Below are 11,576 nucleotides of genomic sequence, written 5' to 3' on the forward strand. Positions count from 1 at the left end.
ACCATTTCAAACCTTATCTTGTAGTTGAAATATGGTTGTCTATGATATGATTTAATTGAATCAATTATGTGTGATTCTATGTTCTATTTTAATAGTATGTTATTAGTAGTGAAATACTTTATACTTTTAAATTCCAATTTATTAACACTTACAGTGATGTAAGGCACGTTTGTACATTACCGAATGATGTTGTGGTATATATTGTTCCTAGGATATACAATATGTTGTACGTGACGTTTTATTTGTACATAGTTTGAATAAATTAATTAGATATATGTCAATATCTTTGTTTTCTATTATTATGCAGTAGTATAGAAAAAAAAGAGGATGAACCAATTCTGAAATGAAAATATATTGTGGATGGCATCAATGCAGCAATATCTTCAATGAGTACCTCTACCAAATCAAATGCAAAACACCACTGGACATTTCGACAAGCTTTATTTACATGCGAATATATACATGTTTTTTACATCTGAATAACACATAGCTATTAGCTACAAGAAACAATTTCGATAACACACAAAATTTGAAAATCAGTCCTCGGATTCCTCATCCGTTTCACCGTCATTCTCGGATTCGTCATTCTCATCATCCGAATTTTCTGAATCACTCTCCGCATCATCGTCTCTGACGGAATCTATATATTCCTCAAATTCGTATTGATATCTTCTCAATGTCTTTCTGATTGCCCGCTTTACATCCACACCCCTGCCGATGTATCCCTCTATTGTGTCCATAATTTTCTCGTGTAGACTAAGGTGTCGTACTTGGAGCATGTATGATAAGAGTTGTCCATACACCTCCATGGATTGTTGTATGTCAGTTTCTTTAAGTTTCACGTCTGCTCTTTCCTTAGCTTCTGGTTCAGACATTCCTTCCTCCATATATTTGTCTCGTTTCTTTTGCCATTCTTTTTCATTGTGCTTTTTAGCTATTTCAGCGAATTTCGTATACACCGTATGATCTTCATCTTGCACAGTTGAATCATCATCACTGTCATCCGATAGCATACTGTCATAACGAATCTTTTTACGGGGGATATTTTCATCACCTTCTTCGCTCCTTCGTTTTGAAGAAAACACGTCGGGGCACCAACTTTTTATGTGATTTGGTAGGTCATGGGAATTTTCAAATACCAGTCCACAATCATCACAAGAATGCATTTTACCTTCCATATTATCAGGGTAAATCAAGTTATTCTCTTGATATTCTCCACGGCTGTCGTAGTCTGATTGATCCTGCCAAAGACCCTTAGAATACGTCTGTTCTCTCCGACCGTCTTCAGCGAAATGACGAACCTCTTGTCTCGGACCCATTTTATATTGGTCGAACACATTAGCACGCAAACGTAATGATTCGGGGGTGGTTGGTTTCAAATCTACCATCAGATAACCATAGGGGTTAGCAACAGCGTCATCAAATTGACGTAAGAAATGTTGTGATTTCCCTGGATACATCTGTCTAGCTAAGGTCATAATTTGCTGCTTATCCACGAGGTTGTTGAACAGTACGAGGTAATGGCAATTCCTTCGCTGGGTGGGATCTTTGCTAAAGTACAGATTCTGATTGATGGCGATGACAGACAAATTTCTATGATGGCTCCCCTCCGTAAATAGATCGCTAATACGAGGATCTTTTGAAGCTGCTGACATTAGATCATCTACCACGATCAAGTTCCTCGTGTTAATGTCGAGAAAAGAGTCCTGGTCTATATATATGGGTATTCCTCGTACAAATTCTACATGGGGGATGACTGTACGCTGGACGATATCATACAAAGGCTGCCATCTCTTGTATAACCAGATGATTCTCTGTGGAGGAGGTGATATTTTGATCAAACAGTTTTGTAAGAGAGATTTGACGAAGTAGGTTTTCCCACAGGACGTCGGTCCGGAAACGTTAGCCGTAAATGGATGCATGAATACGAAATCCTGCGGTACCTGCGGCACTTTATGCGGCACCTGCGGCACTTTTTGCGGCACCTCTTGTGGCACTTTTTGCGGCACTTGCGGCACCTCTTGCGGCACTTTTTGCGGCACTTGCAGCACCTCTTGCGTCACTTTTTGCGGCTCTTGCGGCACTTTTTGCGACACCTGCGGCACCTCTTGCGGCACTTTATGCGGCACCTGCGGCACTTTTTGTGACACCTCTTGCGGCACTTCTATCAACATCTCTGGAGAGTGTTTATCTCGTCTTAGTAAATCTTGAGCTCTGGAATATCCTTTTGGACAGAGATTGCACTGATGTCTCATTTTGATGTTAATCCTCGGATGGCAAAATCACAAATGACGATGATTTAGCTGTTGACTGTATTTATATGTCTTCTAAATCACTTTCTTTGATCCAGCTGTTAAATTTCTTAGGAAAGCCAAGCCATTTCACATAAACTTCTTTTACTCCGCTTCTCTTTCGTCTTTTTAGTACTTTCTCTACATTGAATAAGCCATCTCTTCCTTTGTTGACCTTTTGGAGTTCACTGTTGTAAAAAGTTCCTCTTATTGAGTCTCCGTCATAGTCTACGATTTTGTAAACAGGAATAATCTGGCGTAAGTATCGTGCTTTAATGATGAACACTTCTTCTGTCCATTTTTGTTCATAATCGCGTTGAAACATGTGTCTTGTACTTGATATTCGTACCGCATCTCCTATCTTGAATTTAAATGGTTTTGGAGGATGTTTTCTTTCAGTGTTCTTATCACCCTTTCAGAATAATTTGCATGAGTGACGTTATAAGTGACATAGTGACCTACTCCCTCTCTTTCTAGGTATTGTTTTACCCATCTATTTTTCCATTCGCTGCCGGGGTCCGATCTCACCTCTTTAGGTATTCTACCCTGACCAAAGATACGTTTCAATCCGTCTATGATAGACTGGTGTTGTTTGTTCTTCAGGGGAACTACCCATAAATGGCGTGAAAACACGTCAATGGCGATGAACAAGTACCGCGTTCCGTCGTTTTCTTTCGCAATGTTGGAGACATCTGCCAAGTCAACGTCCCATAAAGCATCGATGCCCTGAGATATAACTTTTCTAGTCTTAAACTTGTAACGTAGCGGGCGTTGTAGACTGTAAGCATCGGTATCCTGAAGGAAACGTCGAATGGCATGAATTCCGACCTTGTACTTTCCTTCCTTTCTCAAGAATTTGTAGATCTTTTCTGGTCCTGCATAACTAATAGGGTTGTTCAGATCACAGTTGATATTTCCCAAGTGTTCCTTCCAACCTATAATTGAAGAATAAATCAATAATCTAGTGTTTGTAAGTTTTATATGCTAATCTGAGGTTACACACATCATATTTGTACTTGTCGGGCTATAAATAAACCTGACGTAAAGTATATCACTCACTACAGTTATACCTTCTCATTAATATAATAAATTAAACTAGGTAAAGGTCACGGGGTCAATTCCTCATCCCCTCACTCATCCATCCCGCCAGGGAGGGATTTACTATCAATAAAGAAGGAGGGATTAGGTGACGCAGAACTGTCATTTCCTATTCATCATTAATAAATAAATGATAAATAAATAATTAATAAATAAATGATAAATAAATAAATAAATATTATAATTAATAAACAAATATTATGCAGCTGGACCCTTCTTCTTGGATACAACCCTCTTAGATGACATTTGCTTTAAAAAAAATCCCCCATATTTTTTTCAGAACACATGTTTATATTTCTACAAATACACAAGTATGTTATTTTCATACTTGCATATCTATGACATCGTGTGCTTTTATATTTATGTAGAAATGAAATACAGTTAAAGAGCTTTTCATACATTAGGCAATTTTAATTTCATTTAGGCTGCTTTTGTGTAGTGTATATTCAAATAAATCATACAGCTGTTTCCTTCTTCAAGGACTAGTTAGTGATGGATCGTTGTATAGAAATTCAGAAGGAAATCGGAGAAAATCCCTTAAAATATGAAACATCTACTAAATTTGATATATTTTGGGATTTGGGAATATTAAATTAATGTAGAGGAACTTGAACTATATGTTTAGTTCGTGGCATTAATATCAATCAGTAGATGTGATAGGACAACGACTTGGGGAATAAAACACCAACGACGCCTATTCTAAAGTAGATTTGTTTGATGATAAGACTTTCATATGTGTATATGTAGGATAGGGATATTCCACCCGAGGGGTCACAAAATGTGGTGAACTCGAGGCTTGCCGAGGGTTTTACCACATTTTGTGATCCCGAGGGTAAACTAAGTTTGCACACAAATTTCATTCCTTTTGTGGTTAAGTGATGATTGAATGAACAATTCGCCGATAAAAATTGCCGTAACTTGACCAACTTTTGACGTGGCCGTGACCAAATTGTCAACATCCGAGAAAAAGAAGTTCTATCAACAATACTTTGAAAAATCCAACGCTGAAATGAGTTTTCCAATTTTACTTATGATTTGATTTGCACCTCGACATATTTGATCCTTTCACGGAACACACTGTACTTTGTATTGCCAAGTCACATTTTTATAAAATACTATGTCACTGCATGACGTCACGACTGTCACTGGAATTCCAATCATAGTTCAATGAGAGTGATGTCGATCTCGATCGCCATGACGCGGCGATGTTTCGTGGGTGGTAATTTTGAATTCACGGTGATTTTGGCAACTTCATGTGTGAACCAGCGAACAGTGACTCGATACGAGTATTCGATATTTTCTGTGACATAGGATTATATGTGTTTAACCGGTTTTCTTGGTAGAAAGACGAAGGTAGGTCAGTCGATAACGATGATCATATTGAAAGGCTAGGACAACAGTTAGTTACCCTGGTTACTCTACACAAATGTAATATAGACTCTGTGTTACAATTTTTATAAATATTTCTTTAAATGAACATCGAGGGGTGTCATTTTTACCGAATGTTCGTTCATTTGAGAGCCAATTTCCAATTTCCAAATACACAGGTTAGTGAGGTTACTGAGTAGGCCTAGAGTGAACAAATTCCAGTCCCCTGTGCTGACGCAACGGAACCATTAATTTCATCGGTTGTGATGTTTGACATTTTCTTTTTAAATAAACTTTTTTTTTATTTATGGCTTTTCTTCAACTTCCTATCATTGCCAGGTGATTGTATGTGTTTGCATGTTTTTAATGGCAAATGACAAACCTGTAGGGTAGGCCGGTCTGTACTGTACTGTACTGTTACAACAGGCCTGTAGGCCTAGTCTACTGTACAGTAATTGTCGGAGTTATAAGTTTAACCGTGTAGCCCTATTGTTTTATTGCTGATATGATATATGTTTATCTCAGAATATGTTTTTTTATAGTTAAATCCAACGTTTCAAAACCGACACCGACGATATAATAAATCTAAGGACTGTCGGGTGTAAACACATGCACACGACGTTGTAAGAGTTCTCCCCCTTGAACGCAGATTACTCCGCGCGCGTGAAATGCTATGTAAGATAGATTTATCTTGCATAGCTATCTTACATGGGCAAACTCTATCCAACATGGCCAGATATGAGAGAAAACATGTTCTTTTGACGTCTCTTTTCGCATTATTGAAGGATGCATCTTTCGTAAAAGAATGACAACATTCTTTAATAGCAAACATCAGCCAGTATGGAATTAACTAGATATTCATAGAAATACATTATTAACTATGTATTCTACGTGTATCAGTCAGCTGAAATTATTATAGACTTGTCATGGTGACATAGTCTTGACTTTGAATCATCAGATTTTATATGGTTGTCCGCATTGTAAATATTCTAAATATAAATTGAGTATTATGTGCTGTGATATCATCTAGCCCTACTTTCACCTTCATATTTTATCTACATATGTACTGCAGTATAGATGTGTTAGATAATAGTATTGTATCAAAATTTCTATTAAGCTATTAATAGTTGCAATGGATGTTCATATTTATACAGCAATTTTGGCGTAAGGTTTCAAATCTGAGCTGTTTCAATAGTATTCGACTTGTCTCGTCATAAATTACGTTATTCATTTTCAGATCATGGCCACTCCAGGAGGCTTCCTCCTACCATCAGAGACAGGGCTAACGTCGCCATTGCTGGCTGCAGTTTCAGCTGTGATGAGTTTCAGTTTTGGTGTGTATTGCTTTATCTACGTATTAATCATAATAAAATAATCATGCTTATTTGTTTCCGTACTATCACAGGTGTAGTTCAGTTTTTGTTACCCGAATAGGAATAATACAGCTCACATGTTCTATTAAGTCACTCATAATTGCGTAACGTCATTATTTTATGGAGCGTAACCACGTTGCAAATCGATAACGTCATCAATTTTGACACATATTTCAAGAAAATGTGATGAAAAAGTTTCATAAAACTTTGTCATGTTTGACTTTTTAAAAGTACTTGACAGGTATATCAACTTTCGTGTAAGAATTTAAGAATTTGGCTATCAAACACTCGGCAAGTTTCGTTCTGACCAGCCATTCTCTTACACTCGGGTGGAGATTTCCCGGTTCTCGGAACAGACCTAGGTCACAGGCGCTTGCATAGAAAATGCGATTTTCCAAAAAAAAAAAAAAAAATAAAAATTGATATGACAGTGGTATGTGTAATCTGTTAAGCTCAAGGTTGGCAACTCCGCCACGAGCGAAACGGCAGACCACCACATTTCAATCGACTATATGCGACCGTCATCAGAAAACATTCATCTTTAACCTACCGTGCCACTCAATATGAATTGTTACAACCAAAACACAATAATCCGTGAAAACATCGCCGAATTCCTCGCTCAGAACGCCATTTTTCAAACGGCTCCCTCAGCCTGTCCAGATTCTTCATTTATATACGGGGTTCAAATGTCATGCGATTATATAATCGACTGTCACCAGGTGCACTTTTTGGGGTCATCTCGGCATACTTTATTTTACAGGTGCATGCACAGGACGTCGTTTGCGATATCACGGACTAATAAGATAAAATGTTTTAGTGCAATGCAGTAATGAGATCGTCCTTTCCTTTTCTTCAACTGCATCATTTCGGTATTTATTGAACTTCGTTTTCAATCAAAAAGATTGCATATAACGGTGCTCAATAACTTGTTGAAGACAGCACCGGGACATTATACGTATACCATGAACAAGCAGTATCAGTTGAAATTTTTCGAAGTTAAAATTTGGATGGGGTAATAGCTGATAGTTATTTGATATTTTGATTTTTTATTGTACTTGCCATCTATTTAGGGCTATGCCTATCTTCAATTTAAAAAAAATGGACCCCTACATGACTAGTTAAAATTATATAGACTACACACAATACCGATAAGAATAAGAGGTTGTTCTGGGTATTCTGGCGTTAGCCCTAAAATACTATAAAAGTCTGGCGTTGACACAAAATAACCACTACTGCCCCTCAAGTATTCTCTTTTCTTTCTCATTTCAATTCAGTTTCATAATTCTGTAAGCACTTCAGCCAGCTTGATTATTATTAGAGTAGCGTTCGATGCTTACACACTCAATTAATGAGGTAATTAATCAATAACTTAAATTTTATATATGCGAGCGATGTAAAGTGGAATTAATGGATAATCAGTATTACAAAGAATACTTTACAATGCCTTAAAGCCCCCCCCCCCTAAAATTGTCAAAGTAAGGGTATCTTAAAAAACGAATTCCCTTATCAATCAGCGAAATGATAATATAAAATCATTAAAAAACATCTCTCATATACTTGTTTTTATAAAACACACCAGGTATGAATCTATCGTGAAATACACTAGAATGCAGGATTTTGCATTTACCTGCTATTTTTTTCAGGGGGAGTACCCGCGGGCATCCCCCCTTTAATTTCGCACGCCCCCTCATTGAAAATCCTTGTCCGCCCCTGATTGTAGACACTAAGGTGCAAACTGATATCGAGTGTATTAAAATCGAAATCAAGTAAGAAAGTAATACTGTTTCGAAAATTTGAATAAAAAGGGGTTTAAAACAAAATGACTGAAGGAACTCCTCAATATTTCGATAATCATACAGTGATAGATCTATAGGCAAGTCCCGAGTCTTGTATGTACACATTAAATTTGGATTGAACTCGAAGAACTTCTGGCAAACATTAAATTTAACATTGTGGGAAATGACAATAAATTGATGATGGATCATCGATCACAACGTACAAATCCTTTGGCAGATCTGAAGTATGATTTTCGTATTTGAAGACGACATGATATTTGTAAAATGTGCAGAAATAAATGAACAGGTCTGAAGTAAGTAATGTTGATACACATGTATTCGTTCCAGTAACCTGATGACATTCTTATTCGTGATTCACTTTTCTTCTTATTCGTCCAGATTTCAGTAAACTGACAAAAGTTAATCAATAAATAAGCATTTTGTTCTACGTTTGTGACAAAAGTATGCGAAAACATTTCCCTTTCACCATTCTTTTCTTAATTTGAAGTATAGAATGTCTAGGTCTACTACGTGAATGTGATTGAAGAATAGGTATTCTTGACTTCTTTTGCTTTTCCTGTGTACTAGCAGATTCAGAGGGGGAGGGAGGGGACCAGGGGGTCAGGACTCCCCCCTTTTCGGGTGAGGAAAAATTAGTTATAGCCTTAAAAACCGTTCATTATTTAGAAAATGATACGATAGTGACGTTCTGTGTGAATCAATTTATGCATGCCCCCCCCCCCTCCCCCTTCCACTTATCGAAAATCTTATTCTCGAAAGATTGCAAAATTTGTTATAATCATTTGATCATTTCATTTTTCCGAAATTTTGTTCCAAAATTTTGGCCCCCAGACCCCTCGCCAAAAAAAATTCGGCTCCCGCTTATGGTGCTCGCATTACCACTACATTACTGGACCCCCCCCCCCCCTCCCCTCCCTTTCCAATTCCTGGATCCGCGCCTACTGTGTACTGTCATATACGGTGTATGGTAGTCTAACGTTCAAAATAATGAATAATTGATGATTATAAATCAACGTTCATCGACGAGCCGAAGCATATTCCGGACAAAATGCATGCGGAGATGACCCCCAAAAGTGCACCTGACGACTGACGATCATATAATCGCATGACCTTTGAACCCCGTATGTAAATGAAGAATCTGGACAGGCTGAGGGAGCCGTTTGAAAAATGGCGTTCTGAGCGAGGAATTCGGCGATGTTTTCACGGATTATTGTTTCGGATGTAACAATTCGTATTGAGTGGCATGGTAGGTTAAAGATGAATGTTTTCTGATGACGGTCGCATATAGTGTGCGACGTGTCAGTTTGAATAAAAGTGTTTTTTAGTCGATTGAAGTGAGCTTAACAGATTACACATACCACTGTCATATCAATTTTTTTTAAATCGCATTTTCTATGCAAGCACCTGTGACCTAGGTAGGATTGGGTTACAGATTTATGAATTCTCTGAACAACAATGTAATTTACATGGTAGTGAATCCACATACACATCTTGGAGGTAGACATTAAGTTATACTCGTTGAGTTCTAATATAAGGGAAGCAACCCAAATAGATTTGGCTGACTTTAGCGTATACATTGGCTTCCTACACTAGGTACAACTCGCATATAAAATGTACTTACTTATTTCTTAAATCTCATTAGTAACATTATATACAAGCTGTTTCCTAACCCCTTCATTCAGAGTGTTTGTGTTCCTATAGACATCAAAATTAGTTAAAAAAAATCTGTCTAACCATTCTCACGTGAAAACATAAACAATGGTAGTATGTTAGTGCTTAAACAACATATTAACATATTTTTATGCATGTATCTTGTAAGGGTTTGAATTTCAATGTCAAATATTATATCCTGACATTATACATGTACATTAAACCGTTCTCTCACTAAAACATTATACGCACTAAATATATTATGTATTTGCATATTCAAAAAAATATTTTTCATAAATATAACATAGCTTTCGACATTTTGAAGGCTACCTGTAAAGTTCAAACAATTTGAGTTACATATAAGATAAAAAATTAATATTGGAAGCATCAATACTAATATCATTAAACATTTTTTTTGTACTTTACCTTAGACAAAGTGAAATACATTCAAAAATATCACATGTTAGATAAATATGACCCACGAAAAAAAATACTTATAATCACAGTTAATGCTTGGTTGTCCTAAAGACATATCCACCATGGATTTTTAAGTCAACTTTTGGTATCACAAAACTCAGCAACGAACTAATCATCACTTGCATTTAATTATAATGTCACTGTAAAGTATCCACGAACGTAAAAATCCGTTGGTAATTCTGCACAATATAAAATGATATATTTCATTTAAAAGCTAATAATCCAAAAGTAAAGAATGATCGTATTTTACTAAATTATTTAATCTAAAACGAAAGTTTTAATAAATATCACAGGTCACGGTAATCATGATTAAGCTATACGCTACAAGGAAGTATCATTTGGAATGTTCATAATTTCAATAAATCCAATGTTTTAAAAAGTTTTTTCCCTAAAGGAAGTATCATTTAGAATTAGTAAACGAAAACGTTTCACGACTTTAGATGTCTCGTCGATGAGGCACTGTTTGTCCTCCGGTAAACACTTAGGGGAGGCGGAGTCGTTAAGTTGACCCGACACTTTATAACTAGCCCTCAACCTCTTGGCTGCGGGTTCCAACCCCACGTGGGGCAGATGCCTGACAGTAACCGTAAGTCTGTGGATTTTTTCACGTTACTCCAGCTTTCCTCGCCTACAAACAATTGCACGTACTTAACTGACCCTGGCTGTTAATAACATTTTAAACTAAATAAACCAAACCAATCCTGAAAACCATAACACCGAGTATTATTTAGTACTCTATAATCTATCCTATTATCGTGATGCTTTAATTCACCATTTAATCGTTAAACGTTATAGCCCTTAGATATAATTTGTTTGTTGTTTGTCTTAAAGTGTATACTTATGTTGAGAATCAATTACATATACTATGTATGTATCTTTGCTGCATTACAGGATATCTTCTGCTGAGCTTAACTGATTTGTTTGAAGGGCCACGAGGGCTATCGGGAATGACGGCAGCTACCGGTCAAACCGGACTTACTGGATGGACCGGAACAACTGGGCCAAGAGGATCAACTGGTGCATCTGGAGCACTGGGATTAAACGGAGGAACAGGACCCACTGGATCAACAGGAACCACTGGATCAATCGGTGGAACTGGTGAAGCTGGTGCAACTGGTGAAACTGGTGAAACTGGTGCAACTGGTTCTACCGGCTCAACAGGATCAATTGGAGAAACCGGTGCTACTGGTAGCGACGGAATTACTGGTCCTCCCATCTGGCCACCACCACCATAGCGTAAAAGGTAGATGGACGAAATTATGCCTTTAAATAAAGATTTTTTCCATTTCTCTTGTTCTGTGTTTAATTGATATTATCGCAAGCATGGTGTGATACATCATATATTATAAGTGACGGAGAAAGGTTATCTCAGGGTCAGCAATGAACACTTTAAATCTTATGATCAAAATAATTTAATATCACTAAATTCCACAAAATAAAGAATGAAGTGTAGTAAGGGGCGATAACTCGTTATCGTTCCCTACGGAACGTAATGAAAGTATGAGCTAATTCTTTTTTTCGGC

At 37.1% G+C, this 11,576-nt stretch overlaps 1 protein-coding gene across 1 annotated transcript; it reads left to right on the forward strand.

Moving 5' to 3' along the window:
- The first annotated feature begins 5,997 nt into the window (after positions 1–5,997).
- On the forward strand, positions 5,998–11,338 carry LOC117318660 (sericin-1-like). The gene is made up of 2 exons (XM_033873622.1): positions 5,998–6,091; positions 10,945–11,338. The coding sequence occupies exons 1-2, from the start codon at positions 5,998–6,000 to the stop codon at positions 11,286–11,288; spliced, it is 438 nt and encodes a 145-aa protein (XP_033729513.1). The 3' UTR covers positions 11,289–11,338.
- Positions 11,339–11,576: the final 238 nt, after the last annotated feature.

The sequence above is a fragment of the Pecten maximus genome, unplaced genomic scaffold (genome assembly GCF_902652985.1).
Source record: "Pecten maximus unplaced genomic scaffold, xPecMax1.1, whole genome shotgun sequence".
In the NCBI taxonomy this organism is placed as follows: Eukaryota; Metazoa; Mollusca; class Bivalvia; order Pectinida; family Pectinidae; genus Pecten; species Pecten maximus.